Source organism: Girardinichthys multiradiatus, chromosome 2 (genome assembly GCF_021462225.1).
Source record: "Girardinichthys multiradiatus isolate DD_20200921_A chromosome 2, DD_fGirMul_XY1, whole genome shotgun sequence".
Classification (NCBI taxonomy): domain Eukaryota; kingdom Metazoa; phylum Chordata; class Actinopteri; order Cyprinodontiformes; family Goodeidae; genus Girardinichthys; species Girardinichthys multiradiatus.
In genome coordinates, this window is record NC_061795.1 from 39,949,092 (window position 1) to 39,976,827 (window position 27,736).

The following is a 27,736-nucleotide window of genomic DNA, read 5'->3' on the forward strand; positions in this document are numbered from 1 at the left end:
CTAAGTCCTGCCACCTTGTTCCACTAAAGAAACTTCCGTATGCCTTCCAGACATGTTAGTTCAGCATGTCTTTCGCCTCCATGGTATACCTCAGGACATTTTGTCAGATCGTGGTCCCCAATTCATATCTCGCGTTTGGAAACAGTTATGTTTGGCTCTTGGAGCCGAAGTCTCTTTGACATCTGGTTACCATCCCCAATCTAATGGTCAGACCAAACGGATGAACCAGCAGATAGTCCATACTCAGATGCATGACCGCTACAGAACCTCTGGACTGGTGTATTTATCTCCCCTGGGTTGAATACGCTATCAATTCTCAAGTCTCATCAGCCACTGGTCTCTCACCCTTTGAGGTATCCATGGGTTACCAACCTCCTCTGTTTCCCGCGGATGAGAGGGACATAGCCGTAGCATCCGTTCGTCACCATATACGAAGATGTAAACAAATTTAGTATAACGCTACAAGAGCCCTCCTTCGTACCGCAGACCAAAATAAGAAGTACGCCAACCGCAGATGGCGGCCTGCTCCGGTGTACAGTCCTGGCCAAAAGGTTTGGTTGTCCTCTTGGGACATCCCATTGAAGGCTATGTCCAAAAAACTGTGTCTTCGCTTCATTGGTCCCTACACTATCGACTCAGTCATCAGTCCCTCTGCTCTTCGTCTACGCCTGCCTTCCAGCCTTCACATCCATTCTGTGTTTCATGTGTCCCAAGTAAAACCTTTTGTTTCCTTCTGTTTATTTTACAGTTGGTGTCCCGGTTCCAGTCTCCTGCACTTTTCAACATACGTTTAATAAACTTCTTATCGTTAAAGCTCTGTCTCCTGAATTGCTTTCTGCATGTGGGTCAAATCTGTTCGAAACACTATGACAGGGACATGGTAAAATGTGTGTTTTTCTTTTACGTATTGACGTTACATCCTTCGGAGTTATAGTGCCTGGAAAGATCATTCATATAACTTAAACCTTTTTACATTTTGTCATAATGCAACCATAAACCTCAATGTTTTTAAAGGATTTAAATTTTAAGCCCAAAATGATTAATATCCCTAGCAGATTTAGATTTAAAATTATTTGATTCAATCAAGAATTTTTATTTCTGATAGGGAATGAAACATGCATTTCTGAAAAGATAAACTGTCAGTGTTGTGGGTTTGGAGGAAGGACCGGGATGCAGAACATGGCGAGGAGGCCGCATGGTGGGTAGATGAAGTTTAATACTGAAACTGAAGGTGGACTTACAGAAGGCAGGCAGGCAGAGTACAGGCAGGTTCTACAAAAGCAGAAGTTCAGGATACAAAACAGAAAACAAACCACAAGGAGAAACTCGGGAAGATAGCAAGGGTTGATAACGTAAGGAACCAGCGTGGAATAAGGAAAACTAGAGAGCTTATAAGCTGAGGGAAGTGGAGTATAGACCAATGAGACTGGGAGGCGGGTAATCAGGGGAAACATGAAAACAGGTGTGGACCAGGCTGCAGGGAACTGAGGGAATATGTTACAATGGAAACGGGAGGGGAAAACTAAACTAAACTAAAGAAAACTCTAGGGAAAGGAAACCTAAACATAAAACACAAGGCTAAACCTGGAAGGAACACTAACTAGACAAAGCAGGGACATGAAGAACTAGGTTGGGAAAGAACAACTAATCTTAAGGGGAACAAGCTACTGGGTAAATAATTACAAAAAACGGGTCTTAGGCCAAAGAGAAACTAATAAACTAGAAGAATGCAACAAGAACAAATAACCTAACAGTAAACAAGCAGAAAATTATTGGGCTTTCGGTATAAACAAGTGGAGGCTTGTGTTTATTTTGGTACCTGTGCAGCAGAATCCTGCCAAAGCTTAAATGGCTTATCTCCAGCTCCAGTTCTGGTCGGACACCCCAGCAAGAGAACTGGATGACCGTAGGCTCGGGATTGTCCTTGATATGGCAAATTAAGCTGTCTTTTATTTGTCCCTGTTTGGTTGGGAATGCCCAGACTGTCAGTACCTGATGAAGAGAGAGAATATTTACATGTACACGTTTTGGTCATGCCATCTAATGTAATTTATTATTTTTATGCAGTAGTACTTCTTTCTGTCCAGGAGTGAGAGCCATCGTAGGAGGGTCCAGCAGATATGTTGTGGCCTGAGTGTCATGCTGGAAACTAAACTGGACCTCTGCCTCCAAACTAGAATTGTTATCAATTACCAGCTTCACAGAGTTCTCTGGATATGTGTTTTTCTTGTACCTAAAGACAAACATGAAAATCTGGCATTAAAAAGAAAACATCTGATACAACTTTATTTAAAACCGTCTCTCACCTGTCTCTAGTCTTACTGCAAAGTAAAGGTCCAAACTCAAAATAACCAGGTTTGATTACATAGGTCTTCTGAAGGTCTTCCTTCTCTTGTGCTACCTTCTTACTGTGCGCAAAAAGAGTCCTGTGGAAAGATTAATGATATACCATACAGTGTTGGCTGTAGACTACGATATTCAACAGGGGCCTGTATTGACCCAATTTCTCCATCTGCGTATTGCTTCATGATGCTTCTTGAACACACACGTTTAAAGTAAACCACTATTTTGTACAGATTATCTATTATCTGAGATGGGGGAGTAAAACAAGATTAGGAGGGGGGGTACAGAGTGAGGATGGAAGTATGGATATAAATGCAAACACTATAAGAGACTCCAGTGACCTTATTAACAAGTGGATGGACCAGTAAAATAAAATGAAAATTGGATAGTTTGCATTACCTTAATGGTAAAACTTAAGGTTACATAAATAACCCTGGTTCTCTGATAGCATGAGTGCGGTTTCTTACGAGGTAACACTCCCCTGCATAGCCCTCTGGAGCTTCTATTCATTACGCCAGCCATGATTTGTTGGCAGCTGTGAAGCTGATGTAAGGGGAGGAATGTTCTTTTTGTATATATAACTGAGGCACAATTCACTCAGGAGAAGGGGTTCTGTTGGAAACAGCCGAGTTAAAAATGTGCCAGTGTGGGTGCAGTAACTTTAAAATGCTGCAGCGGTGTGTCTGCAAGCCCAGCTTGAAGCTGAACATTTTCCCTGGAGACAAATACAATTGAATTGGGCCCGGGATGTAGCTATGCCCCTAGCAGAATGAGCACTGTGGTGTCTGGAGACTTCTGCTTTTGAATAGCCTCTACCAGCCAGTGAAAGAGATGCTGTTTGGACATGGGTTTGCTGGTATGTGGCCTAGTCAATGATACAAAAAACTGGGGGATGAAAAGATAGCAGGTAATGAGGCAAAAATGCATGGATATCACTAACCCATCTGACAGAGGCTAAAGCCAACAGGAGGGCTGTCCTCAATGACAGAGATCAACTTGATCCAAAGGTTCAAAAGGTGCCTGCGATAACGCTTCCAAAAGCAGTTGCCATATCCCATGGAGGGCATATCTGTTTAGACAATGGCTGTGGCCTGTGAGCACCCTTCATAAAACAACAGATAAAGGAATGTACCAGCAGCGTATCACCAAACCCAACATGAACTGCAGAAATGGCTGTCAAACAACCTCTACAATAGGAAAATCTTTTCCTTTGCCCAATAGTTCCTGCTGGAAGGTCAGGATGATTGGCATGGAACAGGTGAATGACAGGGCCTACTTTTGAGAGCACCACACCTCAAATGCCTTCCATTTGTATATGTATATGGACCTTGTTGATGGTACTCTACAGCTTTGAATGGTCAGAATAAAATTAAAGGGAAGGGTCCACCGCATCTAAGGTCGGCCAGGCCTAAGGAGCCAAATGTTATGGGTGAGGATGAAAGATCTTCTCCCGTGCCTGTAAAAGCAAATCCCACATATTGGTAAGTGTAACAGTGTGCCGCACAGCAGCTGAACAACCTCTGCCAGCGAGTGACATCCTGCAGACGGTCCCCTTTTGAGGGAAAAATTGGTCCTGAGGTTGTCATGGTAAGTCTCCAGGATGCGACCAGGGGCTTTACAGGTGGCAGAGTTTAGACACCTTTAGCCTTCATGTCCTCACAATCAAATGCAGAACCTCGTTGGACTGGGCTCACATACGAAAGAGGCTTCCCTAAACACCACGTGATTTCTTCCAAACATTTTGGAAAGAACGTGATGAGCTGCCCAGCTGCTCTTTTTACCTTGGGCAGTCATTTTCCCTCGTAGTGAGAGGCTGTTTCTGAAACCTGTACAGCAGGCCAGGGGATGCCCAACTTATTAGCAGCTCGTTTGCACCGGTCATGCTGATACATGCTATGAGGGAGTGGGGGTTTTGCCCCAACCGTTCGAACAATGTAATCCTCCAATTGAAGGGGTTTAGCCAGTTGGCCAGAGGGAACAGCTTTGGAAAATCATCATCTCCTCCCTTGGAGAGAGGGCGTATCTAAGCTTTCGCTGACCTATCAGAATCATCCTCTCACATATACTAGCAATAAAACTAGCTCCCGATTCGGCCAGCAGCAGGTCAATAGTGTCGAGCTGTTCAACCCTCGAGTGGCCACGTCATTATAGCTACAGGCGGGCGTAGCTGACTAGCTTGGTGCACTACTCTACGATTTAAAGTGAAGCATGTGCAGTGCTCAAGCGAGCCTGGTGAAGTAAGCGTCGCCTGGACATGCTCCAGGCCCAGACAGGCAACACAAACTATAGGCGTATCCCAGCCGAGATTTTGCAATGGGTGAGCTGCTGGTGCTTGTGACTACTGTTTGTTGACAATTTAGTCACTTATCGTCTCGCTGTGTGATGGCAGTGGAACTGAAGTTTGTAGCGTAGCCTTATGTAGCGTGGTGGCTATCTGTTAGGCTAACATTTAAAACAGAGTGTCCTGTGGTTCACTGACTACTGTTGGGTGAGAGACTAGACACTTGCTGAATTTCTTCATGGTTACAGATTAAATTGTGAATTTTAGCCATCTCCCGAGTCCTATGGGGAACAGACATGGAATTGACCACAACCTTCGTAAGTGATAGAGCCTAGAGACCAAGTTGTAAGCTTTGTCTGTGGACAGCTAAGCACCAAAGTATGCAATCACTGAACAAAGAGCTTTTGGAGAAAGCAAGAAGAGTTTTTAGAATGGCTGTGAAGCAGTGCCTCGCTTATATATCCGCAGCGGGCATGCCTTCTCAAGGAATCAGCATCACAGCTGCAAGTCAATCATGGCATAATGGATTAGGAGCTTGTGAGAGGAGCGTATCCCATACTGAGATACCGAGTGACTGCTTCACAAAGAACATGATTTTATTGAATAGTGCATACTGACTTGAACTCCTTTGAGATGGAGGGGTAGGTGCAAACTCCTCTGCATGTGAGTTGGTAGAGTTTGTGGTTCCCAGCTAACTCAAAATTAAAGACCTGTTTGAATATTCCAGGTGACTCAGAGTAGAACCAGATCTTCAGAAGCACCTCACTGTTAGCAGGTACAACCCAGCGAAATGTGGTCAAACTACACATAAACAAACACATGAACACAAACACAATTAGACAGCTTGACAAACTGTCTGAGACACCTGTGAAGTTTCTGTAATAGTGGTCAATAAAATCAGAGGAAGAGGAACTGCATAAAAGTGTGTTGGACCTCTCTGAGGCCTTTGATTTTGTCTTGCTTTGTCTTGTTATGCTCATTTGACTCTCTTTGCCTTTTTTGTCTTTGGTCTTGTGATCTGAGTTTCCCTTGTGACGTTTAGAGCCTGTTGCCTTTTCCTAAGAACACAAAAACAGACATGTATTATTTAAATTATCATAATAAACTAGAATGATCAAATGTAGGTGACGGATAACATGGAGTTCCCTTCATTTGGATTCTTATCTTTACTTTTTTCTCGATTAGGTGTTTGCATACTGCTAAAAATATATATATATATATATATGACCTGTGCAATTGCTTTATGTGCATGTTCCTCTAGATCTTTATTTTCATCGTCCTCATCATGCCCTGATGGATTCAGGAAGGTGAAACATGTTTGATAGACTTTAGGTTGTTCCCTGTGTTCAGGAAAAGCAACAACAGATAGAGTGGTTGGAGGACGACTCGGAGGGCCACCATGTCCTAAACTCAAGTCGTTCAGTATCTACAGAAGGTAAAACCAAAGAAACTATTTAGATTTGGAAAATAATTATTATTCAAAAAAGACAATAAGAAAACTACATTCGAAAATCTACCTCAATGAACAAGTCCTACCTTATCCAAAGTAGGAAGGATGCTGTTATTAAGCAGTTCTGTGGAATTACCACAGCCATTTTGCGTTACATTCCTCACAATGTGAGGGATGAGGTCAAGTGCTCTCAGGACGGCCTTAGTGGTGCTTTTCTTTGATTTCTTGGTAGAAGGTGCCTGTGAACAGTAATTGATGACTGATTAGTATGTTGGCCTCTCAACACAATGTTGTAAATATTAACATTTTAATTAATTAATTTCAATTATTTTGATTATATAGCTGCGATTCACAACAAATGTCCACTAAAGGTACTTTACAATAAATTTTACACTAAAAGGTTTGCTGATTCTATCTTTAAGATTACACGGCTATCTTCACATTTTGAAAATTCCAGACAATTCCAGACACGAGTTTATTTTAACATAAAATACTGCAGTTCACCATTAATTGTTGTGATTGTTAGGATTAATTGGAATGTATGTACCTAACTTGCAATTTATTTAATTGAATTGACTTTGTAAAGTGCCTTGAGACGACATGTGTTGTGAATTGGCGCTATATAAATAAAACTGAATTGAATTCATTTATTGCAAATATTTCTACAGTGGGCATGCTTTAAATATGAAACCTGAAAAAAACAAAATGCAAGAATAGAATGAGACTATCAGGAAAGAAGAAAAACCAAAAAACACAAGGAAGGAAAGGATGTATGGCACAGGGGGAAGAAGAAGGTAAGACTACCAGAACATAATGAAGGAAAGGACACAACAAAGGAAGGCCACAAAGATGAAAGAAGTACACAAGGGAATAAGGAAGGAAGGACACAAGGAAGGAAGGACAAAAAGAATGGAGCTATGAACCAAGAAAGGACAGAGGCAAAGAAAGAAAGAAAGAAAGAATGTAAATGTAAATACTTATCCAGACCTGATAAAGAATTTAAATTGCAGGGTTTCCAGACCCTGTTTGATTAGGTTTGATTTCAAAGTTGTATAATTTTAAAACATTTGAGAACGTGTCAAATATTCCAACATTAAAACCTCTTGTTCAAATCCAAGGAGTTTATCAGATTAAATTCTTTAAAAGAAAATCACAATGATCACATTTACTTTTTTCTCTATTATGGCATCATCTGAACCTGGACGGAGTTCTTCAGCCGGAAAAGAATCCAGGAGCACGCCTTGGACCCGGTCCCATTGCTGCAGGACCTGCTCCACCATGGCCTGGCTCTGCTCATATTTATCAAACTCACACTGTAGTTCATCCACAATGCTCTGAAAATGAGATCATTTTTGATGGAAAAACTATTCATCAAGAACATTTTAAAGCAGGGGTGACAAACTCTAGCCCTTGAGGACTGGTATCCTGCAACTTTTAAATGTGTCCTCGGTCCAACACACCTGAATCAAATGGATAGATTGTCTCATCAGCATGCAGCCAAATTGTACAGAGTTCTGCTTTTGACTTGGATTTGATACAGGTGTAAGGAAGCAGACACAAAACCAAAACATTTAGGACACCAGCTTTAAAGGATTGGAGTTTTACTCTTGGACTTGAAAGAACAACAAGACAAACAGGGGAAAAAAAAAAAAACGTTTTTATGGCAACAGACCTTTTGCATCGATTGCTGTAGACGAAAGGAAATTAAACAAATTCATCTTGTGGGGAAGTAACAGTGTGTTTCTGTACACACTTGGAAGTTTACAAAAATGTTTATTTGGGAAATAATCCGTTTTTCTTTTTAGAAGTGGACAGATATTCATACACAGACCTGCTTTATTTCCAGCGAGGTTTTCAGAGCTTCCAGAGTTGCTGACTTTTCATCCTTTTTCTTCTTTTTCTTTAATTCTTTTTCTTTCAGCCTGTGATTCTCCTCTTGTTGCCTCCTTTCTTCCTCCTCTTTCGCCTTCTGTTCAAGCGCCCTTATACAATAAAGCCACCATGAAGAGGTAAAACATGTTAGTCTTACACAGCTGATGATTGTTGTGAAATAAATTCAATTTATGATTAAATTTTAACTCCAGCTTAAACTTATATTTGCTTTTAAGAGCAAAAATAAGTAGGAGCTGAAAACCTAAAGCTCCAACACTGTATAATTACAAGGAAATAGTTGTAGTTTGAGGACCATTTTCTTGTTGAACAACAATGTCAAAGGTCAATACAAAATGTTAATACATCTGAGTATTTAAGTGAAAGTGAGGTTTTGGCTGTTTTAGTTGAAAATCTACCTGTGCATAAATTAGCCAACTATTAGTGTGCAGAGTTATTATGCAACTAACAAACAATTAGGTCTGCAGAGAGGATCATCAAGGGTGACCTTCCCTCCAGGAAATGTACAGGTCTAGGGTCAGGAAAGGGGCAACTTATATCTCTGAATCTGATTCTGAACTAAATGAAGAACTATAATTTTCCATCTCACATTTGTATTTTCAGTGGTTAATAAAGTCAAAATATAAACAAATCAAAGTCCACAAATGAACATTAACATTTTAATAATTAATTGATTTAATCAATGATAGGTGGCTGCTATGTAATGGTGCTTCTTTCACAATGTAAGTCGGTATGTCTGTGTTGTTTTTCTGTGTATGCTGATGTGAAATCTGTGTATTTTCATGTTCTGCAGAACAGGAACTGAGCCAGGCCCAATTTCTTTTATTCTTCTCCTGTTTTAGAAACTTAAATAACTAAATTTTAAAAAATCAGCAATTAAAAGCAATTTTGAGGACATCTTTAAAACAGCTAGCTAATTATTGATACTACCAGCCAATAGTAGCTTACATCACCCAAACTGGAAGTGGACCTCTGTGCCCACTACTGATCTTGCCACAGACCCATCCATCTGGTCCATCAAGAGGCACTTTCAACTCATAAGTCTCATGATCCACACCTGTTTTTTATGTAGTTCTTTTGAAACATGGACTGAACTATACACAGAGGACTACAGACTGTTAAAAAAACTCTGAATGCCATACTGCACAACGTTAACCTCTTTTTAGTCTCAGGAAGGGGGAGTGACAGCTGGAATCCCGGCTTGCATGCTGATGGTGGTCAGAGGGCACCTAGTGGCGTTGATTGTATGGCAGCCCCGCTTCTGTCAGCCTGCCGCAGGGAAGCTGTGGCTACCATGTAGTCTACCAATGTCAGCGTGTGAATGGGTGTATGAATGGCTGGATGACTGATTTTAGTGTAAAGTGCTTTGGAGTCTCCGAACTAGATACAGCATTTACCATACATTATTTACTAAAATAATGTCGGCCTATTAAGACAACATTAACAATCAATTGTCCAAAAAGGTTATTGATTTCTAATTCGACAAATAATATTTTGAGATATCATTTACAAAATAATGACAGCCTAATAGTAAAAATAATACATAAAGATCAATTAAGAAATAAAGATCAGTTATCCAAAAGGTTACTGATCTCTAATACATAAAATCATTCTTTAAAATACTATTTTATTAAAATAATGTTTTACTTACCCTCTGATTTGCATTGTGAATTGGTTGTCTGAAGACACTCCAATTGTTGTTCTTAATTAGTTTTAAAACTAATTTGACCTTTTCGGCCATTTCCAAATTCCTCAAGATAAACCTTGGTTTTTAAACATAAATATCTACACTGAACTGTAATATCATTGCAGCATTTTATTGGTTACGGTTTTCAACCATTTTATTTATTCCCTTTTTCCTTCATTTGTATATAGTTCATTAGTTTTCTTTATTTTTTCATTTTGCTTGGTAGTTTAGTTTAATTGTTCTAGCCTAGTAAAACGTTTGTTAACAGAAACATGTTTAACTTGGAGTTGAATGGTTTTGTTAATAAATTCTTAGAATTTTGTAGAGAAGTTGTTGTGAATTTATTTCATGTGTATGCAAAGTTTGCTATTTTAAGAATGCCAGTGCTCAAATCACTCTTTCGTCTATTATTCTAATACTACCATATTGGGTTGTTATTCACAGGACAATACTAGACAGATGGAAAGTTATCAAAACATTTAAGCACATTATTGCATAACAAGGTTTCAGTTTTCGGCCCCTCATTTCCGGGTTCTTGGTCGTACTCTTCATTGCTGTCCTTACTCCTGTGAGATCTCTGCTGGCTGGTTCTGGCACTTCATTGTTCTCAGCTGCAACTCATCCAGCTAATGAGCTCATGGCTTTTTAAGACAGCTGCTGACACAGTCTGTTGCTGGAGAAAGCGTGTGACGTCATTCACAGATCCAAGTTTTGACTTCCCTCACAACAAAGTACCGAGAGGGCTCTTGTGGAGTTTGGCTGAAGGCAGAAGAGACGACGACAGGCTGAGGCTGCTCGAACCGGTCGGCGGAGCGCGAAACTTCGATCTGAAAACGTTGGTCTACTTAGAACCCCGCAGTGGTAGAAATTATTTACTTTTGGAAGTGGCGGTAAAAGGCATAAACTGGTATGTGAATGGTTCAGAATGGATACACAGGAGGACAATATGGACTTTGATGAATGGACGCCAGTAAGTAGAGGGAGAGGACGCGGAAGAGGTAAAGCTGTTAGACAGCCAAAGGAGTAAAAGAGAGCTGGAAGAAAACAGTTCTGAAGAAGAGAGAGTAGTTAGGAGGAAAATCGGAAGGGAAGAATGTAAAATAATATTAAAGATAAAAAATGAAGAAGAAAAAGAGAACCTGAGTCCTATTTCACTATCTAGAGAAATAAAAAAAAGATAGGAGATGTTGAAATGGTGAAGGTCTTGAGAGATGGAAATATACTGGTGGTGTGTAAAACTGAAGAACAAAGAAGAAAGGCTTTACAAGTTGAAAACATTTGCAAGAAAACGGTGACAGAGAGGAAGATTATAGGAGAAGATAAAATCATTCGGGGGGTAATTTATGGCATTCCTCTGGAGGAAGATATAGACAAGTTAAAAAAAAGCTTTGTTGGTGCAAAGGTAAAAAATCTCAAAAGACTGACAAAAAATGTAAATGGAGAAAGAGTAGGAAGCCTATCAATTTTAATAGACTTTGAAGAAAAGGTGTTGCCACAAAATGTTAAAATAGGATATCTGCGTTTTTCTGTGAGGCCTTTCATTCCTCCACCACTAAGATGTTTTAAATATCAGAGATATGGTCATATAGCAGCTGTCTGCAAAGGAAAACAAAGATGTCCAAAGTGTGGAGAAGATCACAGAATTGAAGATTGTGGGGAAGAAGTGCAGGAAAAATGTTGCAATTGTGGAGGGCAACATAGAGTTACATTCGGGGGATGTGAGGTAAGGAAGAAAGCAAAAGAAATCCAACAAATTAAAATGACTAAAAACATAAGCTATGCTGAAGCAGTCAAAAATGTACAGAAAGAAAGATCAAGGGATGAAGGTCAAATTAGGATTCCAGATTATCAACAAAGAAAAGTAGAATCAGAGGAAAATGTTACAATGTCTGTGGAAAAACTGATATTATTCATAGCTTATGTCATTAACTGCACTGAACAGGCTAAACACAAAACAGAAAAGATTAAAATAATAGTCAGAGGAGCAGAAAAGTTCTTAGGGTTTAAAGAAGGATCTTGGGAAAACATTAATAAAAAGTTGGAAACAGATGGAAGGCAAGGAGGAACCCCAGCTGATAGAAATATATGATAATATTACAGTGGAATGCAAGAAGTTTAATTGCTAATGGACATGAATTTAAAGGGTATATAGATGGAATTGAAGAAAAACCAGAAATTATATGTATACAGGAGACGTGGTTAAAGCCAAACCTAGATTTTGTGTTTAAAGGGTATAATAGTATCAGAAGGGATAGACAAGAAGGAAGTGGAGGAGGATGTGGAATATTTATAAAAGAAGGGATACAATATCAGATATTAGGAAAAGGCAAAGATTTAGAATATATAGTAGTTGAAATTTACAATAAAAAAGAAAAATGTAAAATAATAAATGTTTATAATCCATGTAAAATATTATCATTTGAGTTGATGGATGAATTAATGGGATACTTAGAAGGAAAAGTAGTCTGGTGTGGAGATTTTAATGCTAACAGCACATTATGGGGAAAATGTAATGATAAAAACGGACAAGTTATTGAAGAAATAATGGAAATAAAAAATTTGGTATGTATAAATGATGGAAGAGGAACAAGAATTAATGTAAAAACAGGTACAGAGTCTGTGATTGATTTAACAATAGTATCAAATTGTTTAGCTAATAACTGTGAGTGGGTCATTGACAAAGATACAACAGTAGGCAGTGATCATTACCCCATTAAAATCATAACAGGAATATTAATAAATAACAGGAATACAGGATTATATAAAAGATGGAACTTTAATAAGGCTGATTGGGAAAAATTTAAATATTTAAGTCAAAAGAAATTGGAAGAAATAGATGAGTCAATTGATATAAATAGTTTAAATATAAATATCTGTAAAAACATTTTACAGGCTGCAGAAGAATCAATAAAAAAAGGAGGAAGAAAGAACGATAAAAAAATTGTGCCATGGTGGACAAAAGATTGTAGTGAAGTAATAAAATTAAGAAATAAAGCATTTAAAATGTTAAAAAGTAACCCAATGTATCAGAATCTAATTGAATACAAAAGAAAGCAGGCAAAGGTAAGAAAGATCATTAAACATGCAAAAAGAGAATATTGGAGAAACTTTTGTAATACCGTAGGGAGAGAAACAAAAATTGATCAAATTTGGAAAACGATTAAAAGAATGAAGGGTATTAGAAAAGAATATGGATATCCTATATTAAAAATAGATAATACAACTATAACGGAAGATAAAGAAAAAGCAGAAATATTAGCTAAAACATTTAGTAAAATTCATAGTTCAAATAATATTAGTGAAGAGGGAAAGAAAGGTAGGGAAATCACAAAGATGAAATATAAAGAATTAATGCAAAATAATGTAGATACAAATAAATTAATAAATGAACCATTTACACAAGGAGAATTGAACTTTGTAACCAGGAAAACAAAAAATACATCACCTGGAAAAGATCAAATGTACTATACGATGATAGAACATCTTAATGACAAAGCAAAAGACAAAATATTAGAATTATACAATAAAGTCTGGGAGGAGGGAGAGCTGCCACAGAGCTGGAAGGAAGCAATAATTATTCCAATAGCTAAACCAGGAAAAGATAACACAAAACCAGAAAATTATAGACCGATCGCATTAACATCAAATATTTGTAAAATAATGGAAAAAATGATTAATAATAGATTAACATATTATTTAAATATTAATGGATATATATCTAGAAATCAAAATGGGTTTAGAAAAGGGAGAAGCACAAATGACTCTGCATTATGTTTAGAATATGAAATTAGGAGAGCACAAATAAACAAAGAAAATGTAGTAGCTGTATTTTTCGACATAGAAAAAGCATATGACATGATGTGGGTTGAAGGATTATTAATTAAATTAAATAAAATGGGTATTACTGGAAAAATCTTTAACTGGATTAAAGATTTTTTATCAAATAGAACAATACAAGTAAGAATTGGTCAAGAATTGTCAGATAAATATATAATAGATAATGGTACTCCTCAAGGAAGTATTATAAGTCCGTTATTGTTTTCTATAATGATAAATGATGTATTTAAAAATATTGGTAAGGACGTCGGTTGTTCACTATTTGCAGATGATGGAGCTATATGGAAAAGGGGTCGTAATATCAAACTTATTGAAAAGAAAATACAGGATGAGATTATTAGAATAGAACAATGGGCAAATCAATGGGGATTTAAATTCTCAGTGGAAAAAACAAAAGTAATGTTGTTTACACAGAAAAGGAAAAGAGAAAATATAAAACTAAAATTATACAATCAAGTTTTAGAACAAGCAAAAAAATATAAAATGCTTAGGTATATGGTTTGATGAAAAAATTATATGGAAAGTACATATAGAAAAAATCATAGATAAATGCAAAACAATATTAAACATTATGAGATGTATGGCTGGTATTGATTGGGGAGCAGATCGAACATCATTAAAAAGAATTTATACAGGATTAATTAGATCAAATATTGATTATGGAAGTATAATTTATGGATCAGCAGCAAACACTCATCTTATAAAATTTGACAATATACAACATCAAGCTTTAAGAATTTGTACAGGAGCAATCAGAACCAGTCCAATAGCAGCACTTCAGGTAGAGATGGGAGAGATGCCATTAGATCTAAGAAGGAAACAGTTAGCAATAAATTACTGGATAAATTTACAAGGCAATAATCCGGATCATCCTACATGTGATATTTTAAAACCATGCTGGGAAAAAGAAAAAAAACAAGTTAAGAGTTTTGGTTGGATTATCAATAATATAGCAGAAAAATTTCAAATATATGAAAAAGAAATAAGTTTAATGTTGCCTTTGCCAGTAGTGCCACCGTGGCTGTTACCAGAAGCAGTGGTGGATATGGTGTTGATGGAAAAGAAAAAGGATACGAAATGTAGTTTAGATTCAAGTATAATACAAGAATATATAAACAGTTACTATCATTATGTCCAGATTTACACAGACGCATCAAAAACAAATGAAAAAATAGGAGTAGCATTTGTAATACCAGAATTTAAAATAAAAGTAGGAAAAAGAATTACAGATGGATTATCAGTATATTCAGGAGAATTATTAGCCATATTGTTAGCAGTGCAGTGGGTGGAGGATATAAAACCATTAAAAACAATCATTTGTTCAGACTCAAGTTCAGCATTATTAAGTTTAAAACATAATCATTCAGAGGGTGGACCAGACATTTTGTTGGAAATAAAACATACTTTATTCAGAATACAAAGAATGGGATTAATATTAGTGTTTTTATGGGTACCAGCACATGTAGGAGTTGGAGGGAATGAGATGGCGGACAGGATAGCAAAGAAGGCAACACAAAACAACATTAGCTTTATAATAAATATTAGTAGATCAGAGGCAAGAAATATAATTAAACAGAGAATCAGGAAAGAGTGGCAAAAAAGGTGGGATGAAGAAAAGAAAGGAAGATGGTTTTACAGAATCAACAAGATAGTAGGAGAAGTAAGAACAGGAAGAAGGAGTAGAAAAGAGGAAAGATTAATTACAAGATTAAGACTAGGACATACAGGACTTAATTCTACATTGTTCAAGATAAAGAAACATAATACAGGAAAATGTGATCATTGTGGAGAGGAGGAAACAATAGAACATGTAATATTGAAGTGTCAGAAATATGAACAAGAAAGAACAATTTTAAGGAGAGAATTTGTAGGTATTAAAGACAATTTTATATTGAGAGATACTTTGCAAAGAAGTTTAGGTAGCAAACATATTCAAATTATAATTAGATTTTTCAAAAGCACTAAATTAATAAATAGAATTTGATTGTTGTAATAGTAAATAAGATTTAAAACCATGAAGAACCACACTCCATACCAGTCGGTGGCGGTAATGCACATCTTCAAGTTATTTGCCAACTGCCAAAAAATAACACAGAAGAAGAAGAAGTCTGTTGCTGGAGGAGAGAGACGGAGGAGTTGTCGGTGGTGAGACTACGTCGAAGAAGAACGGTTTTGGTGCGGCGCGGGAAAAACAAAAATAGAAATATATCGGATTCGGATAAGGTGGATTTGGGCATAAACTGGTATGTGAATGGTTCGGTTGGAAATGGAGACAGGAAATGAGGAAGACATGGATTTTGAAGGGTGGACGCCAGCTGGGAGAGGAAGAGGGAAAGGACGTGGAAGAAATAAAATAGATGAAGGAAAGGGAATTGGTGATATCCAAGGTAGCAAGCGAGAATTGGAAGGAAGCAGTTCAGAAGAAGAAAGGATAGTTAGGAGAAAAGTTATGAGGGAGGAATTTAAAATAATATTGAAACGAGGAAGAACAGGATAACATCGGCCCCATTGTGGTGTCAAGAGAGATTAAAAAGAAAATTGGAGATGTTGAAATGGTAAAGATTTTGAGAGATGGAAACTTATTGGTAGTTTGTAAAAATGAAGAACAAAAGAACAAGGCTTTAAAGGTGGATAATATCTGCAAGAAAACGGTGTTGGAGAAAAAAATCATGGGAGAAAATAAAAAAATTAGAGGAGTGATTTATGGGATCCCTCTAGATGAAGATCTTGATAAAATTAAGAGAAGTATTATTGGTGCAAAAGTGAATAACTTGAAGAGATTGTCAAAAACAATAAATGGAGAAAAAGTAGGAAGTATGTCAATCTTCATTGAATTTGACGAAAAAGAGTTGCCACAAAACATCAAAATAGGTAATCTCTACCTTATATCCCTCCACCACTTCGTTGTTTCAAATGTCAAAGGTTTGGACACATAGCAGCAGTTTGTAAAGGGAAGCGGACATGTCCTAAATGTGGTGAAGATCACAAGTTTGAAGAATGTAAAGAAGAAGTACAAGAAAAATGTTGTAACTGTGGAGGGCAACATAGAGTTACGTATGGAGGATGTGAAGTAAGGAAGAAGGCAAAATAAATCATACAGATTAAAATGACTAAAAACATAAGCTATGCAGAAGCAGTTAAAAATGTGAAGGAACAGAAAACAAGAAAGATTGAACAAATAGCAAATCAAATTCCACAGCAAAGCAAAGTACAGTCAGAAGAAAATGTTACAATATCAGTAGAAAAACTAATATTATTCGTAGCATATGTTATCAACTGTACTGACCAAGCCAAGCATAAAACTGAGAAGATTAAAATAATAGTGAGAGGAGCTGAAAAGATTTTGGGGTTTAAGGAGGGATCATGGGAGAACATAAATAAAAAGTTGGAGGTAGATGGGAGACAAGGAACATCTGGTGAAAGTACATGTTAATATTACAATGGAATGCAAGAAGTTTAATCGCTAACGGACAATAACTTAAAGGTTATATTGATAGTCTTGAAGAACAACCAGAAATTATTTGTGTTCAGGAAACATGGTTAAAAACAACATTGGATTTTGTGATAAAAGGATATGATGGTGTAAGAAGAGATCGACAGGAGAGAAGTGGAGGAGGATGTGGAATATTTATTAAGCAAGGGATACAATATCAGGTATTAGGGAAAGGGAAAGAACTTGAATATATAGTAATTGAGATATGGGAACAAGAAGGTAAATTTAAAATAATAAATTTTTATAATCCATGTAAAACATTGTCAATTGAAATAATGGAGGAGTTAAATGAATATTTGGAAGGGAAAGTAATTTGGTGTGGAGATTGTAATGCAAATAGTACATTGTGGGGTAATTGTAATGATAAAAATGGACAAGTTATAGAAGAATTAATGGAAATAAAAAATCTAGTATGTATTAATGATGGGAGGGGAACAAGAATCAATGTAAGAACAGGGATGGAATCAGTTATTGATTTAACAATGGTTTCAAATGGTTTAGCTGGTAGTTGTGAGTGGGGCATTGATAAAAAATCAACAATAGGTAGTGATCATTATCCCATTACAATAAGAGTAGGATTAACTTTAAATAATAGGAATATAAGTGTCAATAAAAAACTAAATTTTAATATGGCAGACTGGACTAAATTTAGATACTTGAGTCAAATAAACTTGGAGAAAGTAGATATGAGAATGAATATAAATGATGTAAATTTAAAAATTTGTAAGGTAATCATGGAAGCAGCAGATAATTCTATAAAGAAAGTAGGGTGTAAAAGTAATAAGAAAATGGTACCATGGTGGACAAATGAATGTAAAGAAGCAATAAAGTTAAGAAATAAAGCATTTAAGGTACTAAAAGGAAATCCAATTTATAAGAATTTAATTGATTATAAAAGAAAGAAAGCAATAGTAAGGAGAACTATTAAGAAGGTAAAAAGAGAATATTGGAGAAATTTCTGTAGCACAATAGGGAAAGAAACAAAAATAGAAAAAATTTGGACACAACAAATAGGAAAATACAAGTTAGAATTGGGGAAGTGATCTCAGGAAAATATATAGTAGAAAATGGAACTCCACAGGGGAGTATTATAAGTCTGTTATTGTTTTCAATTATGATAAATGATGTATTTAAAGATATTGGAAAAGTAATGGGATGTTCACTTTTTGCAGATGATGGAGCTGTTTGGAAAATAGGAAAAAATGTAGATTTCATTGTAAAGAAATTACAAGAGGTTATTATTGAAATAGAGAAATGGGCGTTACAATGGGGATTTAAATTTTCAGTTGAAAAAACCAAAGTAATGATATTTAATCAGAAAAAAATAAACAAGGAAATAAAATTAAAATTATATAACCAAGAATTAGAGCAAGTAAAGTATATAAAATTTTTAGGATTATGGTTTGATGAAAAACTAAAATGGAATATACATATTCAAAAAGTTGTTGATAAATGTAAGAAAATTTTAAATATTATGAGATGCTTGGCTGGCAGTGACTGGGGAGCAGATAGGAAATCACTAAAACAGATTTACACAGGAATGATGAGATCTAACATAGACTTTGGTTGTATAGTTTACGGTTCAGCAGCTAAAACACATCTGGTTAAATTAGATATTATCCAACATCAGGCATTAAGATTATGTACTGGAGCATTTAAAACTACACCAACAGCAGCAATAGAAATAGAAATGGGAGAAATGCCGTTAGAGTTAAGAAGAATAAAACTAGAAATAAATTATTGGTTAAATTTACAAGGTAATAACTTGGATCATCCAATTTGGGAAATTTTAAATCCATGTTGGGAAAAATAAAAATAAATGAGTTTTGGATGGACAATTGAAAAGAAAGTAAAAGAATTTAAAATGATTGATTTAGAAATTAGTCAAACATCACCAATATCAATTATACCACCATGGATTCTACCAGAAGCAACAGTAGATATGTCAATAATGGAAAAGAAGCAAGATAAATCTTCCATAGTAGATAGTTATTCAGTACAGATACATTTAAATAATTATTATAGATATATTCAAATATATACAGATGCATCAAAAATAAATGGAAAAGTAGGAATAGCTTTTGTAGTACCAGAATTCAATCTAAAAATAGGAAAACGAATTACAGACGGCTTATCAGTATACACAGGAGAAATATTGGCTATATTATTAGCTTTACAATGGGTAGAAGACATAAAACCATTAAAAACAGTCATTTGCTCAGATTCAAGCTCTGCATTATTAAGTTTAAAATATAATCAATCAGATAGTAGGATGGACATTTTATTAGAAATATTTCATACATTATACAGAATACAAAAAATGGGCTTGATAGTTATATTTGTGTGGGTTCCAGCACATATTGGAGTAGAAGGAAACGAGAGGGCAGATAAAATAGCAAAGAGGATAATTCAAAATCCTATTAGTTTTATAGTTAAAACAAGTAAATCTGAGGGAAAGAGTATTGTTAAAGGAAAGCAGATGGAAAAATGGAAAAAAAAGGTGGGATGAAGGAAAAACAGGAAGATGGTTTTATAAAATTCAGAAGATAGTAGGAGAAAGAAGAAATGGAAGACGAAATAGAAAGGAGGAAAGAGTGATAACAAGGTTGAGATTTGGGCATACAGGACTTAATTATACACTTTTTAAAATTCAAAAACATGATACTGGTAAATGTGATTACTGTGGAAAATATGAAACAATAGAACATGTTATATTAGAATGTCATAAATATGAAAGAGAAAGAAGATATATGAGAAGAGAGTTTGAAGGTATTAAGGAAAAGGTTAATTTATTAGATATTTTGAGGAAGAATTTAGGGAGTAAACATATACAAATAGTGATTCGTTTTTTAAAGAAAACAAAATTATTTCATAGAATTTGATTATAGTAGATAAAATGGTGAAAGTATGGAGGATATAGAAGGGTAGAATACAATGTAATGTGTAAGTATGTCTATTTGTATATATACATATAGGTAAGATATATTTATTTATTTAATTTGTAGAATTAAATATATATATATAAATAGATAGACCGACACGAACCACACTCCATACCAGTAAGTGGCGGTAATGCTACTAAACGTTTGTTGCCAACCGCCAATAACACCAACAAGAAGAAGAAGAAGTCTGTTGCTGGAACATAGTCTCTGTTATGTGGACTTCTGTCAGCCTGCCTGATCGCTTGTTGTCCTGCCTTCCTGTCGATCTGCCTTCCTGTCGATCTGCCCATCTGTCTGTCTGCCTGCCTGTCGCCATATGGAACTCTTCTTCAGGAAATCTGCACTGTAAATATTTCCACCGCCAGAACACTCTCTCTCTGCTCGGATCCTGGGGGCTTCCTCATCCTCTGGCTTCTAACAACTCTAATCAAGGTCAACCTAAGTTGGAACAATAAAACCTCATTTCAATCTAATTCTGTGCATCGAATCTGTGTCATCTTCTGATTTGGTTATATTTTGACAACCTGAGTAAATTAATGATAGTATGTTCCAGCCAGCAGACATGTCGAAAAATAAATCAGATGAAGATGAACAGACCTCCTGGAGGGAACGCCTCCAATCCACTGAGACCATGCTTCAACAGTTGCTACAACAACAAAGGACGACAGATGCCCATCTCACGGAACTTGGTGGTATGGTACATGCCTTAAGTGAAATATTAGCCAAACTCTCACCCGCTCCTTCCAATCCTCCAGCTCGTTCTGAGAATCCTCAGCCACCCACAACCCACTCGTCCGGAATCCGAGAACCTGATTTCCGTCCGTCTGAACTTTTTGATGGCAACCCTAATAATTTTGATGGGTTTTCTCTCCATTGTGAGTTGGCTTTTAGTCGTTCCCCCTCTCTGTTTCCGACTGCTGCTTCCAAGATCACTTTTATTGTTACCTCCCTAAAAGGATCTGCTTTACGCTGGGCGCACGCTTTTCTCACAACTAACCCTATTGAGTCTCTGAGTTACGCTGTTTTTTTCAGTCACTTCAAGGAAGTCTTTGATCAACCACTCCAACAGGAGACAGCTGCTAAGAAGTTACTTACCCTCAAACAGGGAAAGAGGGCATTGGCGGAGTTCGCCATCGACTTCCGGGTGGCAGCACAGGAGGTGGGTTGGGATGAAGCGGCACTCAAGGGTATTTTTGTGAATTCCCTTACAGATCAAATAAAGGACCAGTTGGTTTTAAGAGATCAACTTGTGAGACTGGATGATTTAATCAAACTGTCAATCCGTATTGACAACCGCCTAAGAGAGAGACAAGCAGAGAGGAATCATAAGTCAGAGTGGCAGCACTTTATGGCACCTCAGACCGCTTACCTTGATACACCCACTTCCTCTTCGGAGGGATCTGTGGAACCTGAGCCTATGCAGGTTGGTCACACTCGTCTCTCCTGAAGAGCGACAACGTCGTTTTGGGGCTGGTCTTTGTTTGTATTGTGGACAAGGTGGACATTATGTTGCAAGATGCCCTAAGAAGGGAAAAGAGGGGGCTCGTCAATAGGTCAGGGGACTTTGATGAGCATGTCCCATTTTTCCCCTATATCTCGTCTGTGTTTTCCAGTCACTATTATTATTGGCCAAGAAAAGTGTCCAGTGGATGCTTTTATTGATTCTGGTGCGGAACAGAATCTTATTTCCTTGGATCTAGTTGACAAACTTAAGATACCTTCTCAGTCTCTCAACCACCCCCTTTCTGTTTCGGGCATCACTGGTCAAACCATATCTCAGGTGAAGTTTAAAGTGCCCCACCTTCACATCATTACCTCAGGTAACCACCATGAATGGGGTGAGTTCTTTGTTGTCTCCTCTATCTCCCCACAATTGGTTCTAGGATTTCCGTGGTTGCAGAGACATAATCCCGCGATTAATTGAGTGGAGGGCAGAGTAGAGAAGTGGAGTGATTATTGTCTCCAGAATTGTCTAAAGACTGCTGTCTCTCACTCTAGCAAACAAATTGAACCACCTGAGCCTGTTGATCTGTCTAAGATTCCTCCTGAATACCACAATCTTGCATCTGTTTTTAGTAAACAGGGGGCTCTTTCTTTACCCATGCATCGCCCTTATGACTGTGCTATTGATCTCCTCCCAGGTGCTCCGTTACCATCCAGCAGACTATACAATCTCTCTGGACCGGAGAGAAGAGTCATGAAGGAGTACATTGAGGATTCCTTAGCATCCGGGATCATTCGGCCATCTACCTCCCCCGCCGGCTTCTTCTTTGTGGGGAAGAAAGACGGCACATTAAGACCCTGCATTGATTATAGGAGGTTGAATCAAATCACAATCAAAAATAAGTACCCCTTACAACTCATTGATTCTATACATGACCAATTACACTCTGCCAAGATTTTTACCAAGCTCGACCTGCGCAATGCGTATCATCTGGTTCGGATCCGAGAGGGTGACGAGTGGAAGACAGCTTTCAAGACACACCTGGGACATTATGAATATTTGGTGATGCCTTTTGGATTGACTAACGCACCCGCTGTTTTTCAGGCTCTTATAAATGATGTTCTCCGTGATTTCCTCAACCGCTTTGTGTTTGTTTATCTGGATGATATTTTGATTTTCTCTCAGAACATTGATCAGCATCACCAGCATGTCAGGACCATACTCCAGAGGCTTTATGAAAACCAACTCTTTGTAAAAGCCGAAAAATGTGAATTCGGTGTTTCTTCTGTGACCTTCTTGGGTTTTATTTTTGAAGCAGGCAGGTACAGAACGGATCCTGAGAAGACCAAGGCAGTGGCAGAGTGGCCTACTCCAACGGATCGCAGGCAACTCCAAAGGTTCTTAGGTTTTGCAAATTTTTATAGAAGGTTCATAAAGAACTACAGTCAGGTCACTGTGCCTCTCACTCAACTTACCTCCTCTCTGAAGACATTCCATTGGTCCCCTGAGGCAGAGAAAGCTTTTTGCAAATTGAAAACTTTATTTTCTTCTGCACCCATTCTGACTCATCCTGATCCTAGTGCGCAATTCGTTGTGGAGGTTGATGCTTCTGACATTGGAGTAGGGGCCATCTTGTCTCAACGTTCTCCTATAGACAACAAGGTGCATCCTTGTGCTTATTTTTCTCGTCGTTTGTCATCAGCAGAGCACAATTACGATGTGGGAAATCGAGAGCTTCTGGCTATCAAGTTTGCGCTTGAGGTGTGGCGGCATTGGTTAGAGGGGGCAGAAGTCCCTTTTCTCATTTGGACTGACCATAAGAACCTCTCTTACATCCAAAATGTCAAGAGACTTAACTCCAGACAAGCCCGTTGGTCCCTGTTTTTTGCTCGTTTTAATTTTTCTATCTCTTACAGAACCGGCTCCAAGAACATCAAGCCCGACGCTCTCTCTCGCCAATTTTCTCATTCTGAGCAATCCAAGACTGAAGCTTCCATCTTACAGGAATCCTGCATTGTGGGCGCCCTCACCTGGGCCATTGAAAAGGACATCAGGGAGGCACAACAATCTGAACCAGACCCAGGTACTGGTCCTGTAGGCAAACTGTTCGTTCCGAACTCCGTCATCAATAAAGTTCTGGATTGGGTTCATAATAATAAACTTACCTGTCATCCGGGGATTAATTGTATGATCACTTTTACCAAGAGGTATTTCTGGTGGCCCACTATGAATCCCGACATTAGAGAGTTTGTCGCAGCTTGTCCCACATGTGCCCGTAACAAGAACTCAAATCAACCTCCTGCCGGTCTTCTTCAACCTCTGTCTACCCCCAGTCGCCCATGGTCCCACATCTCTATTGACTTCGTCACTGGTCTCCCGCCATCTGACGGAAACACAGTCATCTTTACCGTTGTTGATAGATTCTCTAAGACTGTTCATTTTATTCCCTTAACTAAGCTTCCGTCTGCATTGGAGACTGCTCAACTTCTGGTTCTTCATGTCTTCCGTATTCATGGCATGCCCTTGGATATTGTCTCTGACCGAGGCCCGCAGTTCATTTCACAAGTCTGGAAGGAGTTCTGTAGGGCTATTGGTGCTACCGTAAGCCTTTCATCTGGTTACCACCCTCAGTCTAATGGGCAGACTGAGAGATGCAATCAGGAACTGGAAGTAGCATTGAGATGTGTGATTAATGACAACCCTTCTTCCTGGTGTAGACATCTCACTTGGATAGAATATGCCCATAATATTCATACTTCCTCTGCTACTGGTTTATCTCCCTTTGAGATTTCTCTGGGCTATCTACCTCCATTATTCCCCAGTATTGAACCTGACACTGTTGTCCCCTCTGTTCAGCATTATATCTCCAGGTGTCGTAAGATCTGGCGTCAGACCAGGAGGACACTTCTACGCACTTTGGAACAGAATAAAAGGTTTGCTGACCGTCACCGTTCCACTGCACCGGTCTACTGCATTGATCAGAAGGTCTGGCTCTCCACCAAGAATATTAAATTAAAGGATACTACTCGAAAGTTGGCCCCCCGTTTCATCGGTCCTTTTGTCATAGAAAGGATCATCAACCCTTCTGTGGTGAGACTCAAGTTGCCAGCTTCAATGCACATTCATCCTACCTTTCATGTTTCACAGATCAAGCCAGTCTCGGAAAGTCCCCTGAATCCACCCACCAAGCTCCCTCCCCCTGTTCGTCTCATTGATGACCATCCAGCTTACACGGTCAATCGTATCCTGGATGTTCGACGTAGGGGGCGTGGTTTTCAGTACCTTGTGGATTGGGCTGGATATGGACCTGAAGAAAGAACCTGGGTACCTCGTTCTCTTATCCTGGACCCTGCTCTCATTACATCTTTTTACAGACGTCATCCGGAGAAACGTTCGAGATTGCCTGGAGGCAATCGTTGAGGGGAGGGTACTGTGAGATCTCTGCTGGCTGGTTCTGGCACTTCATTGTTCTCAGCTGCAACTCATCCAGCTAATGAGCTCATGGCTTTTTAAGACAGCTGCTGACACAGTCTGTTGCTGGAACATAGTCTCTGTTATGTGGACTTCTGTCAGCCTGCCTGATCGCTTGTTGTCCTGCCTTCCTGTCGATCTGCCCATCTGTCTGCCTGCCTGTCGCCATATGGAACTCTTCTTCAGGAAATCTGCACTGTAAATATTTCCACCGCCAGAACACTCTCTCTGCTCGGATCCTGGGGGCTTCCTCATCCTCTGGCTTCTAACAACTCTAATCAAGGTCTACCTAAGTTGGAACAATAAAACCTCATTTCAATCTAATTCTGTGCATCGAATCTGTGTCATCTTCTGATTTGGTTATATTTCGACAACCTGAGTAAATTAATGATAACTCTGTGTCAGTAAGTGTTACATTAAAATATACCGATCCACCAAGCGCCTGCTGATGTCCTGTTGCCGCTTTGGACCTTCAAAACTGCAAATTTTGACAATAACTCCATAAAACGTTTGACCAGTCTATTATTACATAAACTATATTGCCAAAAGTATTTGCTCATCTGCTTTTACACACAAATAGACCTAATCAACATCTCGTTTTTAATCCATAAAAGGGGGGGCTGTTCTTACCTCAAGAATGCGGTGTGTAAGTCAGATAAATTAATTAATTACAAATTCATAATGGTAATTATCTGGTCTTTTGCAGATTTAGGTTTGCTTGCTATTATTCATTCCATTTGAATGTTTGTTCGTATCAGTTTTGGTAAAGACAAAGCTGTAAAAATGAGGTAATAAGCACATACTTTCGAATATAGCATAATGTATTCCTTCCTGGATGTTCTGTAAAAATAATAAGTTTGTTTGATTGATATTCACAAAAAAAGCAAACAAAAAACGATGTAGTCCAATTTGATGAAACTTGGTGGTGAGGCTACAGAAATGGACACAAAAACCATCTGAAAATCAATCTGTAGAAAGTTAAAATAACAAATCATAAGGCAAGGCAAGTTAATTTGTATAGCACATTTGAAACAAGATACTTCAAAGAACTTTACAAGATGGAGACCTAAAAAAACACAGAAAAAGTGCATAATAAAGGAAAAGTAAAGAACATTTAGACTGCAGACTGAGACTAATGATCTTTTAGTTAACAGTTTAAAAAGAATAGTCAAAGGTAACTAAACAAACTTCGATTTAAAAGAACTTGGGTTTTCTGCATTTTTCTGGATGTTTGTTCCAGATTAGAGGAGCACAAAAACTGAAAATTGCTTCTCCATGTTTGATTCTGGGGATGCAGAGTAGACTTGAGCCAGAAGACCTGAACGGTCTGAAAGGTTGAGCCAGTTACAACAAATATTTTATGTATTTTGGTGCTAAGCCATTCACTGACTTATAAACTAACATAAGTATTTTAAAGTCTATTCTCTTAAATACAGGGAGCCAGTTTAAGAACTTTAGAACTGGGGTGATGTGCTCTATTTTCTTAGTTTTAGTGAGAACACGGGCAGCAGCAATCTGGATCTGCTGCAGCTGTCTGATTGACTTTTTAGGCATACCCGTGAAGACACTATTGCAGTAATTTGACTAAAGATAATTTTATAAGGATCCTGCTGGGACATTAGTCCTATAATCCTAGGAAATGTTCTTCAGGTGTTTAAAGGCGAAATTGGTAAATGCGCCTATGTGCCTCTGGAAGGTCAGGTCTGAATCCATCACTACACCCAGATTTCGGGCCTGATCTGTGGTTTCTAGCTGTAGTAACTGAAGCTGTGTGCTGACTCTTGATCTCTCCTCCTTTGGTCCAAATTTATTACTTCAGTTTTGTTTTTGTTCAACTGAAGAAATTGATTTATTCTATGCATCTACCCAACACTTGAATGGGTTTATAGTCAACTAGTGACATTGTAATGTAGAGCTGTGCATCATATATGTAGTTATGGTAACTTATCCTGTTGTATAACCTGAGGTAGCGGAGGCGTGCAGATAATGAATAGGAGGGTTCCCAGGATGGAACCTTGGGGAACCCCGCATGTGATTTTTGTCAACTATGATGTAAAATTTCCTACCAACACAAAAATGTCCGTCCTTTCTAGTAAGACTCAAACCAGTCAAATGCTGTACCAGAAAGTCTGACCCGGTTCTCTAGTTGGTCCAATTCATACTCTTAGCTATCTCTGGTAAATGTACCAGATTACAAAATGTCTTCATATAATCTGTCTCATACAGAAGATAAGATGCAGTGCATCTAATAAGTAAAGGAACAAAAGCTCTAAAGGAAATAAATATGTTTTCTGTCAGATCATTACCTTTGCTTCTTCTGTCGAAATGCCGCCAGGTGTCGCTGAGTAATTTTCTCCTTATCTTCATCAGGCAAAGCATCGAACGTCTCCTGATCCAGTTCCCACTGCCACCTTTCTTCCCTCTCAGCTATTTCTTTCTGCAAGGCTTCTGCATGAAATGCACAATTAAACAGACTGTGTTCTCAACTTTATATGGGACAACTTTGGTATAGAAATGTACATATCTGCAATATGTTGGGCCTGGCAAACAATTTACCCTCAGCCTCTCTCTGCTGTCTATCCCGTTCCTTCAGGGCATCGTAGGTGTCAGATAAATTTAGTACATATATGTGCTTGCGGTTACTGATGGCCTTAAGCACAACTTGAAGTGTGCTTGGTTGACTCGGACTGTAAACAGACTCCAGGCCGTTGATAACTATTCCACTGTGACAATCGCTTAACTGTTAATGAGGAATAGGAATGTCAAGACAAATAACAAAACACAGTACAAGTACGCTGACCTTTTCGAAGATAGGTAAATCCAGTTAAGGGAAAAGGTTAAATTTCAGCTACAATATTTGGGGTAAAGGACAAAATATTCAGTCGGCATCCATTCTTA

At 37.9% G+C, this 27,736-nt stretch overlaps 1 protein-coding gene across 7 annotated transcripts in view; it reads right to left on the minus strand.

The window, feature by feature from the left end:
- Positions 1-27,736, minus strand: part of hydin (HYDIN axonemal central pair apparatus protein) — a 182,219-nt gene that overhangs the window by 51,573 nt on the left and 102,910 nt on the right. For all 7 annotated transcript variants that reach the window (XM_047349154.1, XM_047349195.1, XM_047349179.1 and 4 more), the window contains exons 43-53: positions 27,395-27,578; positions 27,145-27,286; positions 7,906-8,056; positions 7,244-7,408; positions 6,161-6,313; positions 5,853-6,050; positions 5,558-5,682; positions 5,243-5,425; positions 2,307-2,426; positions 2,074-2,233; positions 1,820-1,992 (exon numbers count right to left, since the gene is read on the minus strand). In XM_047349154.1, coding sequence (XP_047205110.1) covers positions 1,820-1,992; positions 2,074-2,233; positions 2,307-2,426; positions 5,243-5,425; positions 5,558-5,682; positions 5,853-6,050; positions 6,161-6,313; positions 7,244-7,408; positions 7,906-8,056; positions 27,145-27,286; positions 27,395-27,578 — 1,754 coding nt within the window. The remainder of the gene's footprint in view (positions 1-1,819; positions 1,993-2,073; positions 2,234-2,306; positions 2,427-5,242; positions 5,426-5,557; positions 5,683-5,852; positions 6,051-6,160; positions 6,314-7,243; positions 7,409-7,905; positions 8,057-27,144; positions 27,287-27,394; positions 27,579-27,736) is intronic.